Raw genomic sequence first — 16,713 nt, 5'->3', positions numbered from 1 at the left:
AATTTTCTTTGTACGATTGGACTTTCAGTTGGATATTTGGGCATGTTCCTTACGGAAAATAGTGACTTTAGGTATAGGCTCATGTTCAAGAAGCTCAAAATGGCCCTTTTGTTTAGTGAATTTGGGAAGAAAATGTCTCCGAACCGTTAGGCCCACTATTTTTGACCAATTTCACTGCTCAAAACGGGCCACTTATATTTGGAATGTCTGTCCTTTAACCATGATACTTTACCGGTCAAGTAATAAGACAAGGAGGGAGTATTTCACTATTTCCGGTGTACGTACATTTAACAAGGAATGTGTCTTGGCCTAGCTCATGCTCAAAGTTTGGAATGCTAGTTTATTTAATCTTAGGCTTTGGTATCCTGAATACTTTCAAATGTAAATGAAAACTAAAATTGGGCCATTGAAAAGTCTTGGCTCGCCCGGTCATCTAATAAGGCCGGAAACGTGTGTAGGAGTGTTTGAGTGTCCCGTGACTGTCACGTTTTGGATACGATTAGCGTTATATTTTCGCCGTGTCTGTGAATCATAGCATTTAGCACATAAGGACAAATGAAAGAGATAGTGCTTGAATCAAAATATTTTAGTAACCTATTGAAATAGAGAAATATTATTTATTTGATGACCAAAATTCCGTTGGCCATGTGTGGTGTGGTGAGAGGAGTGAGAGTCTTAAAAAAAACACTAGGCAATATCTATACTACTATTTAATAGCAGGGAGTTTGGAGTGTCACTTGTCATCTCCTTATTTTTTTTCTAATTTAATATTATTTTCTTTGAAAAAACTCCTCAATAATCTTAGTAACTAACATTTTTCAAAGTGTCCTTTCATGTATTTGATGAAGCAAAAGATAATTAACAACTCTCATATTTTCTTTCTTCCCTCTTTCATATTCCATAATCTATCTTAATATTTTAAAACAGAAATATTTGCGTGCCCACTTGTCACCACCTTAAAATCTCTTTTATTTTTATAAACTTAAACTTATTTTGTACAACTCTCCCTAAATATATAATAGAAAAACTTTTAATATTCTTAAAACTCCCAATTAATCAATATTTTATTATTTAGTTAATTGTCGGGCCTCCAACGTTTATATCTAACATTATTATTTAATTTGATTAAAAAATATAGGCAAAAAAACTAGTTATATTTATTGCCGGGTCTTAACCGCGTTTGCATTAGAAAAAAAAAAACACTAGCCAATAAAGAAGATAGATGAAACGCTATCTTTATGCTATCAGTTTTTGTTTTGCTAATACAAGAAGATAGATGAGAGTAATTAAATGATGAAGAAAGACAAATATTGTATTAAGAAACACCACGAGATCAAGTATATGTATCCATGATAAAATCATCCCGAGATCGGAATCGTACTCCTTAAAATCCATTTCAGTATTATCAGTTAAACTATTCTATTAAGGAAAACAATAGTTCCACTTTATTTTGCTCATGCTCTTCCAATGTACATTGATGGTGTATCTCCCATAGAATGTCATTAATCTCTTCAGCCTCAGGATATGTTAATGTTCCTGCAACGAAACTACGAATGCAATTGTTAAGCTCAATGGAGCTCTCACCACGCAACTTTTTTACACCAGAGCTTCTCATTGTTTTCCTCACCAACTTAGCTTCACTCCAACGTCCAACTGAAGCATATGTATTGGAAACAAGAGCATAGTTTCCGCTATTATCAGGTTCTAAGATTGAAAGCTGCTGCAAAGCTTTTGAAGCAAGTAAATAATCTCTATGCGTTTTAGCAGCAGCTAGAAGCGATCCCCATATTGCTGCATTAGCATTGAAGGGCATCTTCCTGATTAGATTTTCTGCCTCCTCAAGACAGCCAGCACGGCCTAGTAAATCTACCATACAACCATAGTGTTGAATCTTTGGTGTGATTCCATACTTGGAACTCATTGATTTGAAATAAGAGTTTCCCAATTCAACAAACCCAACATGGGTACAAGCTGACAGGACTCCGATGAAAGTTATCTCATTTGGCTTACATCCCACTTTTTCCATATGCGAAAACATTTGCAATGCTTCCTTTCCAAGTCCATGAAAGGCTAACCCCACTATCACTGTTGTCCAAGACACCACACTCTTGTTCTGCATATTGTCAAAAACTAGCAAAGCCTTTTCTATGTTTCCTGATTTCATATACATATCAACAAGAGCATTATACAGAGGGACCGTTTTACGCAATCCACATTTCTTCTCAAGGAAGTCATGGATCCACTCACCTAATTCAAGCGCCCCTAAATCTGCACAAGCTGAAAGAACAGCCAGCAGAGCAACCTCATCAAACTCCACACCCTCCACTCGCATCCTTTGAAAGATCTCAATCGCCTCTTTAGCTTGGTTCACATGAACATACCCAGCAATCAGCGTAGTCCACGATATCACATTCCTCTCCGTCATACTCTCAAACAAAGCCCGCCCACTAGACATATCACCAACACCAGCATACCCAGCAGACATTGCATTCCACAACGCAACATCTTTTGAGCTAGACATTTTATCAAACACGTTGCGTGCATCCTCCAATCTCCCGCGTGATGAGTACATTTGGACAATACCAATTGCAACATGGATATTCAACTCAAATCCACATTTTATACTCTGACCATGAATCATTTCCCCCACTTTGCCATCACAAAGCCGGCTCGCCGCCCTAAGAACGAAAGGGAAGGAGTACGAATCAGGGAAAAGGCCGAAAACCCGAATGTTGTTGAACACAAAGATGGATTCCTGAGCAGAAGAATGGTGGGAAGACAAAGATTTGATCATGGTATTGTATAGATAGATACAAGGTTGTGAAGTTTGCTTGAAAACAGAGTACCCATAATGTGAAAGATTGAATCTTGAGCAGGATTCAACGAGTTTGGAAATGAGGATGTTGTCATGGTGAAGTCCTGTAGAAAGAAGAATTCCATGAATTTGGTAAATATGTTTTGGTGAAGAGCATAGTTTGAGCTTGGAGATTAGGCTCCCAATTTCAAGCATTTATACGATTGAAGATGTTTTTTTTTTGTAATATTCTTGCTTGCATCATTATTCCCCTAATCCTATACAGGTTCTGAGGTTCAGTAAAGATAAAAATTGTGGCTATAACACTCGTCCATTTTCACTAAACTAGTTTTATCCCACGGGCTTTTTATTAGTTAAAAAATTAGTCATATTTTCACGTAATAGAGAAGAATGGAAATTAAAATGTTGAAATAAACGTGGAGGATGAGTATGGAGATGAATACAAATACAAATTGTTCAACTGAAATTGTAATGCAAAACTAATGGGAAATGTAAAGAAAAAAATAGAAAGGGATATGTGAACTAAAAATGATGTTATTTTAAGGTATCATCCCTGTTTATTAACTGTGACAATACTTAAAGAGGTATCACCATATTTTAACCGGTACAGTACACACGTCTTCAAACGGGTCATATGATATGATGTATGAATGTATCTATGGGAACTTGGAAGATTGCAACTGCAAACATGGGACACCCAAACACCCAAGAAACAAAAAAGCACAAGACATACAGTAATAGTGCTTGCTTCAAAGCACACACATTGAATCCCTTCACAAAACAGACACTTTCCAAGTCCTGTTAATCTTTTCAAAAAAGAGACTTCCCCTTACAAGCAAATAGCAATGATCATAAAGCAAACAATAATACTGCACCAGTTTTAAGCATGTTCAGCGAAAGTTACAACATTACCATAAAAATAACAAAGTAATTACCATCAAAGCTAATTGTTCTTGCATATTCAAGTTCCTACCAAATTCTCATTCATTAATTTAAAGAAAATTTCATTCAAATATCCTCAGCCATGTCAAGATATTAAGATACAGTACAATATAATAGAGCAAAATTGCATGTATACTATAATCTACCAAAATTCTCATAGGAGGGCTAAAACAAACCAATACTAACCATCCCTTAGAGCCTTGAAAGAAACACTGCTACTCACTCTTCAAAACTGTTGGAATTTACTTCGACTTCAGAAATCATACCAAGCATTCACATCTGGATGCACCGGCAAGCCATTTCCAGAGTCAGGAATAAGTGAGATGAATTAAGCTCGCTCTGTAGGCATCCTTTGGAAACAGAACTTTGCTTGTGTATTTATAACACCTCTCAATTCTCAAACAAATGTTAAGAGTTCATTGAACCCAGCAACTTTAGAGCCAGATCCTCTTGCTCTGCCAAAGACATTTTATTAGTGTTGATATCCACCTTTTTCTTATCTTCTGTGTCCATCTCATTGTCGCTATCGTTGTCACTGTCGAAATATAATTTAGACTTTTTGTTGGGTAGGCTTGCAGTGGCTTCTTCATCTGACTCAGAGACATCCTCTTCCGTCCTTTCCCTCTTCAACTTCATTTTCTGCTTCAGTCTTTTCTCTTTGCGGAGCTCACGAGCATGGATCTTGTCCACTTTATCCTCTTGCTTTAACATTTCCCTCATCTTCTGATACCGTTCTTGCACTGTAATGCAAGTTGAATAAACTATCAATACATGTTGCAAGGATATCACAACGGAATAAACCATAAGATTAATGATAAATTATGCACTATTACATCAAATTACCCGATTAAAGGACAACCAGCAGAGATACTGTTCTAAGCTTCTAATAGACCCAAGGAGAAGAAACGATATTTTCGTTAAATAATACAGAATAGTTGTACAAAAACTAATTATGTAAATGGAGTGAACAAAGGCATAAGAGCTGTAATAACCTACCTAGGCATATACAAAGTAGAATAATAAAACTCGCTATACATTTTGATCATAAACCATCTATGAACCTGGCATTAACTTAATCTATAAGCAAAAGGCAGGAAAAACAATGATATAAAAGAAAACAATTTAATAAAGCGGATGACAAGGAAAAACAACGCAACAGTAATAGTTAAGAGTCATTGGTGGTCATACCCTCAATGATGACTATTAGTCCCTGCTGATTTAGTTCTCACCGAGTCACCGCCTCTACTCGGTATTATTATGGTTTAGGTGTTTTCCGTTTCAAAATAATAAAAACGAAACCTGTTCTTGAAAACCGTTGGAAACAAATAAATTGCTGATTTTCTGTAAAACCGCAACGATATAGTAGAAACCACTTCTAGTGGTTTTGGGAAAACTATCTCTCCTGACTCCTCTCCTTTCTCAATCAGTCTCTCAGCTGTCTTGAGAACACAGTCCAAAATTTCTTAACCTATTTCTCTCTCCTTTCATTTGTTTTCATCTGGGTTGCTGCATCTTTTCTCTTTCTCCTTCTAGTTCTCGCAACCTATTTATCAACCCCTTCCTTTTTCCTTTTCCCTTTATTCTTAAATTTTCATTACATTGTTCCTGGGTTCAAATTGAGTAGAGAATTAATACAAAGTAAGAACTGAAGATTAGTGCTTTAATTTTTACATCCTAAAATCTCTCTTTTTCTTTCCCTCGCGTTATTTCTCTCTCCTCCAATGGCATTGAAGGCGGACTGGCGGACAACCACCATTAAGGATAAAAAAAATTATGAGAGTACGGAGGGAAAAAAGTTCCCATGGAAGCAGAAGCAATCACACGCCAAGAAAACAAAAAGGGGTCAAGCAAGTGTAAATCAATGAAGTCGAGCGAGGAGGATTATTTGTAGAATGGTTTTGTACGTAGTACTAAAGAAGCATGTTTTGAGTTAAGTTGATGCAAATTTTCATAACGTTTTTTGGTTCTACGTGCTCTTGAGAGCCTGGGAGGGCAGGGGTATTGCAGTTAAGTTTTGTACTGGTTTTGGAAAATTAGAAAACCAAAACATAAATCACATTTCAGTTTGTGTAAAACTAAAAACTAAAAAATGGAAATGATAACGAACGAGCCCTAATCATCAAACTAAAATTGGGTATGACGAAAGGAACAGAAAAGTTGGATTAGGTAGTAAACTACTTCCTCCGTTTCGCAATAGATGCATCATTTCTTTTTTCGCGTATCCCAATATGCTTATTTGAACATTGATATCTTTAATTGCGTGTAAATTAAAATTATAAAAAATTGATATTTGGAATCCTCACATTGATACGAATTTGATAAGATCTCATTTGACTATGTTTGTTTTTACATAATGTGAAAAAATAATTGTCAAAGCTAGTTAATGAATAGTGTCCAAAAGAGAAATGATGCATCTATTGCGGAACGGAGGAAGTACAAGGCAAAAACAATTTATTAATGTTTCATATTGATATTGCAGTAGTGTGTCACATACCTTTATCGACATCAATTGCAGATGAATCATTTGTCCCATTTGTATCTGCTATACTTGCAAGGGGTGGAAGAGTGTTACCCTCTTCATCAAAGAGAACCCTTGTGCCTACGGGTCTGTGAATATTAATTTTCAGCTTTTTTTTCTTCAAAACCCTGGTTGCCGGCCTATAAGAACAAAGAACCAGAAAATCTGAGTAAGACCTTGCGCCGGAAGGGTACATCTTGAAAAAGAAGTTTAATAACAAGTAGATGAATCATACACAACAGAATCGATTTCAGTTATTGCTGGCTTCAATTCAGACGAAATCTCTTTTCCTAAAAGGTCATTATCAGATTCATCTTCATCAGATTCACTACTCTCTGTTTTTGTAGTTTCCAACAAATTTTCAGCAGCAGAATTGTCTATTTCCACAGTTCGGCTTAATTTTGAAGAACTTTCGCCAGCGATTTTCTGATTTAGGAAACGAATTTTTGGCGTCAGTGGTAAACCTATTGATGCCGAGAAATCATCAATCCCAAGTTTCATCACATCAAAAACTTCTTTATCTTTTTCTTTACACACAGCCTTTAGATATGTTATGAAGGCTCTTCGAGCCAATTGTTGCATATCAGGATACTTCACTAGTATAGACGCTAGCAGAGGAGAAACAGACTGCAATTTCTCTTTGTTTATCTGCAAGTTTAAAAAGAAAGCATATGAGCAAGTGTTACCTAAGTATGTCTACAAATAGACTAGAACAAGCACTCTAAACTCTAAAGAAGATTACCGTTTTTGCAATTATTGGAATTTTCTGTTCTTTTAATTTTTCAAGCATTTTTATTTCTGACGGCTCCACAAATAAAATAGCTTTCCCACCGGCAGTGTATCGCGCAGTGCGGCCAACTCTGTGTATGTAACTTGCAACATCTGATGGACAATCCATCTAAGGAATAGACTGAATAAGTTGAGCGCCTAATTTCAATATATAACTGAATTAGTCAAAATCAAGACTCACCTGAACAACCCAGTCAACTGATTTATCAAAATCAAGACCTCTTGAACTCACATCGGTTGAGAATAAAACAACACGTTTCTCACTGAACTTAGAATATGTTCCCAACCTTCTCTCCTGATTCATCTTTCCATGTATACACTTCAGCGGAATACCTGGGCGCAGTTTCTTGAAGGCCTCAAAAACAAACTTTACCTTCATACAAAAGTTAAAGGACCATTAGGGAGTTCAACAAAAGTAATGTGGCATACAAGGGAAATATAATACGAAGTATCAAAATTTGAGTAAAAAACCTCTCAGCCACACTGTTTAAAAAATAAGAGTAGAACCATACATGTCTAAGAAAAAACAAAGAACACGAATATCTTGAATCGGAAGTTCAGAATAACTACCTGTTTGCGACTGGTTAGGAACACTAAAATCTTGGAATTCAAATGTGACTTTATAAAACTCCACAAAAGGTCCAACTTCTGATGTAGAGGGACTACAGTAGCAGTCTGCTGCAAGCCACTGGGAGTAGCAGTAATAGCTTCCGCATGGACACTAAGATATTCAGGGTCTCTTAAGCTGAGCCTTGCTAGGTCCTGAACTGATTTAGTTTGTGTCGCAGAAAAGAGCAAGGTTTGTCTTTTTTTTGGAAGCTGTGATACAATTGCATTCACATCTTTTTTGAACCCTATGTCAAGAATTCGGTCTGCCTCATCAAGAACTAACATCTGTTCCTGGGAGAAAATTAAGACCCTCAAATATCCACCATGTAAGGCCAAATTTTGATAGTAATGCAATGCGCTATATAAACAATGAAACTAATTAAAAGTTAGGTTTTCATTAGAAGGTTAAAGAGCCATCCACTCAGGTGCAAGAGGAGCATGCATCAAGGTAAAGATGGATCAAGAACAATATCAACCATTTAGCAAAAGAGAAGTTGGTAAACAGTTAAACACAACTTCATTAACTATGAATAGCTCTTCTCCTTCCACATTTCACGAATTAAAAACCCAAAATGTTGAAATAGAATTCCTACTAATATCACTTATATGATTGAAGATGTCCCATTGTAGAAGAGCAAGGGTCAAGATCATAGATAAAAAATGCGGTATCGGTCACGGTCGCGGGATCGGTCGCGGAGTCTCGGTAACGGAAATGATGCGTTAGTCGCGGACCGTGTCGCGGTTGTCGCGTAGGAATTTGAAATTTGAAAAAGAAGCCCCATGTCAGCCCCACTCACTGCCTACCCTAGTCCCCTCCCTTAAACCGTACACATGACATACTTAAATGATTACTTTTGTCTACCTTCTCTCTTCTCTCTTGTTTTAGCTCTGAAAAGGGAGTTCTCTAATCTATTTCAGTGGAGTTTCTCCATTTCTTTCCTTTTTCCTTTTCTTTTTACCGAAAACATGGGGAATTCGGCTGAAAACCGAGTAGATATGAGGCTAATAACGTTTAATGCGGACAAAATTCGTTCGGATCGGTTGAACCGGCCGAGATATCGCCGTTTTTAAAAACACCTTGACAACTCGGGATATCTCGTATCGCCATCCTCCAAAACCTAGTTAACTCGGGCGATACGAGTTAACTCGGGCCAGTTTTTACACCATGGTCAAGATCCGTTTAGACTCTAAGGGATAAAAACATAAAGAAACAGTAATTGTCTATACTACAGTTGCAAGAACTATGGAATATGTAAGTTGTCTACCAGCCATTTTTTTTGTCAGAATAGCACACAATTAGATTCTGGTCATAACCATCTGATTTTGCTACATGTTAAGAAAGGGTTTTGGAGAGGAGCATCATTGTGGAGTTACATTGAATAACTCAATAAACTAAAAGACATAAAAAATTGTAGAGTTCCCATCAAAAGGTACAGATAGCAAAAATGATAACTTAGGAACAAGGCCCCTATTAGATAACCCTTTAAGCAACATTATCTAGAAAAAGGAGAAATAATACTTGTTGGATTTATTAGCGTACATAGAAAACCATATGGAATCTTTACTTACGAATACCAAAAATTACTTTTATAGCTAGTTGCATCTCCTAGGATATTCATATAAATGTAAGTGATTATCTCAAGGAAATTAGTTCGAGACAAAGGTGTAATAAGAGGGAAGAGAATGCTTGTAGGGATTATTCTGTTTTGTTTTCGAAAGTGAATGGTTGTAAGTTGATTGACTACAACAACAACAACAACAACAAAGCCTTAGTCCCAAAATGATTTGGGGTCGGCTAACATGAATCGTCGTAGGAGATCGTCATTGTCACCAATCAAACCAGAAAGGAGCAGAAAGTAAAAAAGAAAAAACAAGGAAGAATAAGTGGAATTAATGAAAGTAAGATAAGAGAAAAATGTATATATATACTATAGAAAAATATTGTAAAACATAATAAAAAATAAGTAAAGTTTAAAATAAATGAATAAGAAAAATAAGTACATTTCAAAATAGCATGTAAAATTAAAAAAAATTAAAAAATTAAAAGAATTTTAAAAATAAAAATAAAAAATAAAAAAAAGTAACAAAAACATGGAAGCTGTATAAGTCAAATGAAGTCATCAATGTATATTCTCTCCCTCCACTCTGTCCTATCCAACGCCATATTTTCCTCAATCCCAAGAAAGTTCATATCGTGCTCAATCACCTTCCTCTAAGTTTTCTTAGGTCTTCCCCTACCCCTTGCAATTCTATCACTTTGCCACCCTTCTATTCTCCTAACTGAGTCATCACTTGATCTTCTGCTTACATGTCCAAACCATCTTAAACGATTTTCCATCATCTTAAACTCAATCGGTGCAACCCCTACTTTCTTCCTAATAATCTCATTCCTCAAACTATCCTTTATTGTATGCCTACACATCCAACGTAACATGCGCATCTCCGCCACATTCATCTTGCGCACGTACAATGTTTCACTGCCCAGCATTCCGTGCCGTATAACAAAGGCGGTCGAATTGCCATACGGTAAAATTTTCCCTTCAATCTTTGGGGCATGCAAAGCGGTAAAATTTTCCCTTCAATCTTTGACTACACCGATTAATAAAAACCTATCCTATTTCCGACTTTGGTTATTTCTTAGTTTGCTCAATTAATTCATAAATTCATCAAAGCTGTTAGTTTGTTAGTTAATTACCTGGGAATTAGCTGATTCTTGGAACTTAATAAAGAGGATCAAACAACTAGAAGAGAAAAAATTACTACTAAAATGAAAGGAAGCAGTAAAAATGTGAAGATCTTGTTGACCTGAAGCTGAGAACATTCAAAATTTGGTGTTTCATCCATGTGTTGTAGCAGCCTTCCAGGAGTACAGATCAAAATATTCAAATCATTCACATGTTCCTTCTCTTCATCAACATCTTTACGACCACCAATTAGAAGACCGGCACTAAAACCATGGTGCCTTCCAACTAACTTCAGAACACCAAAAATCTGACTAGCTAATTCCCTCGTAGGAGAGATGATGATGCAGCCCACACCAAATTCTGAACCCCATTTTTCCTTGTATAGCTTCTCTAAAACCTGTCAAGAACAGCAATAAACTTAAAGCCACAGTCTAGTCCACCACACAAAAATAGGCAACGAATCAAAACAGTAATCTTTTTACTAAGACTCTTTTAATGGCTGTCAAAAAAATAAAAATAAAAACAGGACTATTTTAATGCATCAGAGTTTTAAGTTATAGCAAGAATCCAACACAAATAAGAAGGTTAATCTTGGTTTCTACTCCGTATTTTTCACGAATCAAATCTAAGCATCGCTCTAGAATCAGGTAATCGGACAGTTGAAGTAATAGATGTGGTAGCTATGACCTAAAATAGACATCAATGATTACTGAGCTGATGGCCAGAGTCGTATATCAGACTTTACATAAACAAAGTATTTCACGTCTAGCACGTTGATATCATTATTAACATACCCACAATTTATCTTGCTCCAATCAATTAACAAGACAAGATGCTACCAACTGGATCAGGGAGATATTCATATGCATAATATCCTTGTCCCTTTTAAGACCCTATTTCAGTATTTCTAATTGACTTTGAATTGGAAAGACAATCTCATCGACCTAATACTTTCGGCCATAGTTTTATAATTGCTCAAGTTAAATCATTACTTTTTATAGTTAATCTGAAACAACTACAGGGCTCAAACCGAGCAATTCAACCATAAGAAAACACAATCATAGTGTATGAACGAACCACAGCTTACAAAAATTCTACATCAACACAAACCTCAGCTTAAAAACTTCACAATCAACAACAAACCTCAACTTAAAAAATCAATCCATGTGGCACAATTCTTGTGATTATTCTTTTAAGTTTAATAAAAATGCTGTGATGAAATAATGTCCTAATAATAACCTAATATTTTAAAAGTAGGAATAGTATGAGAAAGAATGAAATGTAGGCAGTATTTATAAAGACATTTCAAACTAGAATATCCCCTAAAAAAATGCCATTAAAATCTTAAGCGTCAACAAGGGGGCAGTTGCAGATAAAAGTAACACAACCCTTGAAATTGAACCAAGACAGACCAACTGAGTGACAACCCGTGAATGTTTTTATGATGTCCGTGTTTAAAATTTGTGGTCGTAGAATAAAAATTTTGCCCAACATTGCGCAGCCTTCGGGTATTGTTTTGTTGGTACTTACTGCTTACAAGGTACTCCTTTTTTGGCTTTAGGATTTTGACAAAAATGGACCCGAGACAAAATTATTGCTCAGATGTATCTTAATTGAAGCTTCCCTTTGTTCTCGCTCTGGTTTTGTTTCTCTCTTATGTTTTCTCTGAATCTATCTCATATTTATGGGTTGGGTCTGCAACTCAGGAAAGCTCGAAAAAAGTGTGTGCCAGAGCATTTAGGTGAGCAGCCATGACTGGTAAGTGTATTTTGCCATTTTGCTTTGCTTTTTTGATCTGTTGATGTATATGATTTCAAGGCTGATATATGTTGTACTTGCTACTTTAATTTTCCATTAATTTAATTCTGAATTAGAGTGAATTTTCTGATTAATGGCTTGATTCTACATATGTTTGATGAAAAGTGAGTATTCTGAATTATGCTCCGAACATACTTCATACTTTGTTCAATTGTTTATGGCATAACTGCTCAATTCATTGGTTTGTCACCTCAGTTAAATACCTTGTGGCACAAATTAGTATTGGGTGCATTAGTATATTGAGATTATGAACTCTCAAGATGAGAATATAATCTCAATTGAGTTTTCATTCCACAACACCTGTTATCTCTAGATCGATCACAACAACTCCTTATTATTCCTGTGCAATGGGTTGGGGGCCCATTAAGGGACCTGACCCGACCCTGAAATTAGAGGGTCAGACCTGACCCTTTATATTAATGGGGCGGGCTCTTAAAGGGTCAATAAAACTGAAGATAAAAGGGTTGGGGCGGGCCTTTAAAGGGTCAGCAATATTTCATGGAATTATCCTTATACGGGTCACTTACCTGACTCTCATATTTCTCTAACCAGATAATAGGCCAAGATTGTGCTCTGTTTGATTAAGAGTCTCCTTTGGTATTAGCGAATAATCACAACACTGTCAATAATAATCAAATTGATCGAAGATGGTTCAATTTGCGATCAACATGGTTGATCATTTTCTGGGTAATTTAATTGCAGTCGTCAAACGGTTTGGCCCCTCTTTCATGAAGAAGGTCCTTTTTCTCTCTCCTTAATCGATTTTCTTGATTTTGTATTTTCTAGGGCTAAGTTATAAAATTGAAGAGAACTAGTACAGAGTAAATATTTTCGGAAATAAGTTGTTCAATTGTGATGTTTAAGCATTTTTTGTGCAAATGATTATATTAGGAAACTACTCAATTAGCAGCTGCTGTACTTAACTTTCTAATTTTGGGAACTTTAGATATATTCGTGGGATTATGGCAAAATTTTACAAACCTGTTCGTTAATTTTGTAATTTGTGTGGATTTTAAACTTTTTCTGAAACATTGATGTGTTTTTTGTGGAAATTGGATGAATTACGTTGACTGAAAACATGGACTTTTTAGGTGGTTTTTCATTGTCAAAAATATATTAGTTTGGTTATTAAAAATGCCTTAAGTTATAGAATAAATAAATGGGTCGGGTCATGATAAATGGGATATGACCCGGTACAGCCCATTTGAGAGTTATCTAGCCCAACTTGACCCGACCCATTTAATTTCTGACCGACCCTGGCCCGCCCCATTGCACAGGTCTACTCCTTATCAACCAGACAAACATTGTTTGTGGTTAAAGTTTAGGTGTATAACTGTTCTGATGCTGACTATAGTTCAAATTATACTGGTATTGGTGCACTGGTGCAGGGACATATATAAGTCGGTCATTCTAATTGCACATTTGAGATGTATGTGTTTGTTCCATTACTTTCCAATATTATCTTGGTTTCTTAGTTTGTTGTTTTATGCTGCTATTCTTGTCTCTGACTCAGTGTGAAAATTACTACATAATATCTGTACCCCAAAACACTAGCCAGGCATATTGAAAAGTGGTGTGTAATGATCTCTGTAGTAACTTAGATGGATTGAATCACATAGTTCATTAATTTATTTAGGGCCTTTAATTTTTCCGCTTTCATTTACTTATGGAACTCGTGATAGAATAAAGAATAGCTCATTTTATTTTAACACCAAAGCTCTATATCCACTGATATGATTGTAGAAACAGAGCTAGATATTAAAGGAAGATGAAGATATAGGCTCTCCTATCATTCAATGAACTACTTGTCTAGTGTGCTACTTCCGTGTATCAGTGGAATGCCATTGAACTAAACAATGACCTTATTGTGGAAATAATACAAGGTGAGCAAAAATCACAGTGATATTCTTTCAATTTCTTTTATCTTGAATCTTCCTTACATATGTTGCACATGATTGCAATTTTGTAAATTATGTATTTCGTGTTTTCCTTTTGCCTTGAAAGGACCGTTTTTTTGCTGTTTACTCCTGGTGTTTTATGGCTATGCAGGTTTATTGAAGTTCCCATTCCTATGCCTCTTATATTCGCAGGGATAAGGCTAACTGGCAACACCAACATAATTGGAAAAAGGGAAGACTATAGAAGATATTAAGAACTTCAAACTTTGAGTTATGAGCTACACGGAGGATGAGAATCACAATCAAAAGGATGACTCCGGCAGCTAAAGACATGGAATTACAAAGACTTCAGATATGGAACTTGTATTTCGATATGATTTAGTTTGTCTACAATATTTAGTATTCACCACCTGAGCTAATGTAAGTGTACTAGATATTTTGGGGGATGTAACACTTGAATGGTCTACAATGGTTTATAATGTATTTTCTCAATATTAATTATCTATGTTACTCGGACTCTTTGTTTTACCTCAAGTACATATGTCGGATCCTCGACACTTGGACATGGATATAGACATCCGACACTTCATTTTGTTCTAAAATCAAAAAGATATTTTCCACAATTTAGCTGTGTCGGACACTTGGACAGACACTAGCACCCGAGTCTGAGTAACATAGTTAATAGTCATTCTTCACCTACATCTTCTACAAACGCATGATAAGTTTTTCACATTTTTCAACCCAAAATCCACAAACTGACCCGAGAGTTGACAATAAAACTCAAATTAAATACAGAAACGATGGTTTCAAGATTACCCAGTTACTACAGTTTCCAGGTCAACAAAACAATCATACCAATGAAAAATTAGAAAGAAAATGAAATAATATCCCCCCTGGCATACAAAAAATCCCACTTAAATTAACATAAATCTAGCAAATTACCATTCCCATAAAAAAGTAGTTTAGGAACCGGTGTAACTACAAAACATATACTCCCTCCAACTTAAAAACAACACAAGAAACTCACTTATTGCCCTTGACTTGCATCCCATAACACCCAAAATATAACTAGCACGGATTATAGTCCCATACTCCCATCTACATAAAACACAATTGTAACTCTGTTTTAACTTAACAAGTTTCTCCAACTAACTGCCGCATCAACAAAACAACAACCTAAGGTACAGTAACTCCCCAAGCACTGCATACGGCTATACATGCTGCTGCCCATAAGCACAGACTGATATCCAAACACTACAGTTCATACACCAGTAACATAACTCACATGCAGCACACATCACACTAACGATAGAAGTTCCTGTTAATACAATATAACTCCTCGGACAAGCAATCCACACTCGACCACATACCGCCAACTCCCACAAAACACGTCCCTAAAAATAATATACAAAATAGCCCAATATTATGTATACGCCTCTAACACCGCACTAGTTCATATTAGCAGTTGGCCATATGAGTGAAATTAATCAAAACCAACCCAAAAAAATAAGAGAAAAAAACTTACAGGGATAATAAAAGCCAAAGTTTTTCCAGACCCAGTTTGAGCAGCACCAAGAATATCACGGCCACAAAGCGAATGCGGCAAGGAAGCTCTCTGAACATCAGTCATATGAGTAAAGTTGGAATCCCTTAACCCATCCTTGGTTTTCTTCGACAACGGCATTTGCTTGAACAATTCAACCCCACAATACCTTGAGAAAGTATCATCACCCAGTTTTCCCACCGGAGAGTCGCGGGGCAGTGGAGGTAGCGATAGCGGGTTCGAACCCGATGCGGGTTTTCCAAATTCAAGCCATTTTTGGAGTAATTCAATCTCTTCACCTTCTTGTATCCGCCTTTGCTTGCCCAATTGACGCCCTTGTGACTTGGATTTTGCCATGGTTGTTTTTTTTTTTTTTTTTGGAGAAGAAGAAGGTTGCAAAATTGGGGGTTTAAGGAGAATGAAGTGTTTTGAGGTAATTAGGGTTTAAGAAATTTGGGGAGGAGAGGTGAACGAAGGAGAGCTGTCCGCCTGTCCGGTCTGGTCGATCAGCGTGATTGACAAGAATTGTAAATTAAGGGGCAAAACTGTAAATAACAGGACAAGTAGGAAATAAAACACGGAGTAAGGTCGTGTTCTACCTTAATTTCAGTTTCAGGACTTATTTCGCAGTTCAGTTCAGTTCAGTTCAGCTCAGGAGCATTCAGTTCAGTTCAGCTCAGTTCAGTTTAATTAAACTAGTTGTTGGACTGTAACTAGTTATTGTACAAAATTGTCTCGTAAAAATGTTATGTAAAACATGAGCACTTATTAATTTATATTGATAAATACTCCTATATAAATTATGTTTAGCAAAAGTATTGCCCGTATAGAAATCTATAATTGTATCACAAATCAACGCAACAGAGCCACTTGAAAGAGATATGGTTTTATAAAAGATGTTTGAGTAGCTCATCAAATTTATGTGCTCGAGTGTTTTTATATTCCTATATAATGTCCTTAACTCATAAGTTGTAAATTCAGCACCTAAATATATGTACTCTTTGCAAAAAGCATAGGGACATTTTTGCTAGGACAATATAGCATGTTGATACTTGTTCTTTTCATAAGCCATAATATTTACAAAAATAATGGTTAGA

General features: G+C 36.1%; 2 protein-coding genes across 2 annotated transcripts; both read right to left on the bottom strand.

Annotated features, from left to right (window-relative positions):
• Positions 1–1,291: 1,291 nt before the first annotated feature.
• On the bottom strand, positions 1,292–3,280 carry LOC110792825 (pentatricopeptide repeat-containing protein At5g56310). The gene has a single exon (XM_021997642.2). It carries the CDS (start codon positions 3,008–3,010, stop codon positions 1,415–1,417), a length of 1,596 nt encoding a protein of 531 aa, XP_021853334.1. The 5' UTR covers positions 3,011–3,280; the 3' UTR covers positions 1,292–1,414.
• Positions 3,281–3,781: 501 nt separating this feature from the next.
• LOC110792826 (DEAD-box ATP-dependent RNA helicase 32) lies at positions 3,782–16,118 on the bottom strand. Its single transcript, XM_021997644.2, has 8 exons — positions 15,599–16,118; positions 10,479–10,754; positions 7,635–7,958; positions 7,246–7,437; positions 7,018–7,173; positions 6,511–6,923; positions 6,252–6,415; positions 3,782–4,497 (listed from the first exon to the last, which is right to left on the bottom strand). Exons 1-8 carry the CDS (start codon positions 15,971–15,973, stop codon positions 4,166–4,168), a joined length of 2,232 nt encoding a protein of 743 aa, XP_021853336.1. The 5' UTR covers positions 15,974–16,118; the 3' UTR covers positions 3,782–4,165.
• Between the last annotated feature and the right edge of the window lie 595 nt (positions 16,119–16,713).

This window comes from Spinacia oleracea, chromosome 4 (assembly GCF_020520425.1).
Source record: "Spinacia oleracea cultivar Varoflay chromosome 4, BTI_SOV_V1, whole genome shotgun sequence".
Taxonomy (NCBI): domain Eukaryota; kingdom Viridiplantae; phylum Streptophyta; class Magnoliopsida; order Caryophyllales; family Amaranthaceae; genus Spinacia; species Spinacia oleracea.
The sequence above is the reverse complement of the archived record's forward strand: the minus strand, read 5'-3'. Positions and strand labels throughout refer to the sequence as shown.

What these genes read in the sequence shown, in the direction of transcription:
- LOC110792826 (XM_021997644.2), bottom strand. Translation starts at nt 15,973, where the DNA reads ATGGCAAAATCCAAGTCACAAGGGCGTCAATTGGGCAAGCAAAGGCGG. An exon ending in ACTGAAATCGATTCTGTTGT is followed by an intron (nt 6,416 to 6,510) that starts GTATGATTCATC and finishes TTGTTCTTATAG; the next exon opens with GCCGGCAACCAGGGTTTTGA. An exon ending in TGCAATTGATGTCGATAAAG is followed by an intron (nt 4,498 to 6,251) that starts GTATGTGACACA and finishes CTTGCATTACAG; the next exon opens with TGCAAGAACGGTATCAGAAG.
- LOC110792825 (XM_021997642.2), bottom strand. Translation starts at nt 3,010, where the DNA reads ATGCTTGAAATTGGGAGCCTAATCTCCAAGCTCAAACTATGCTCTTCA.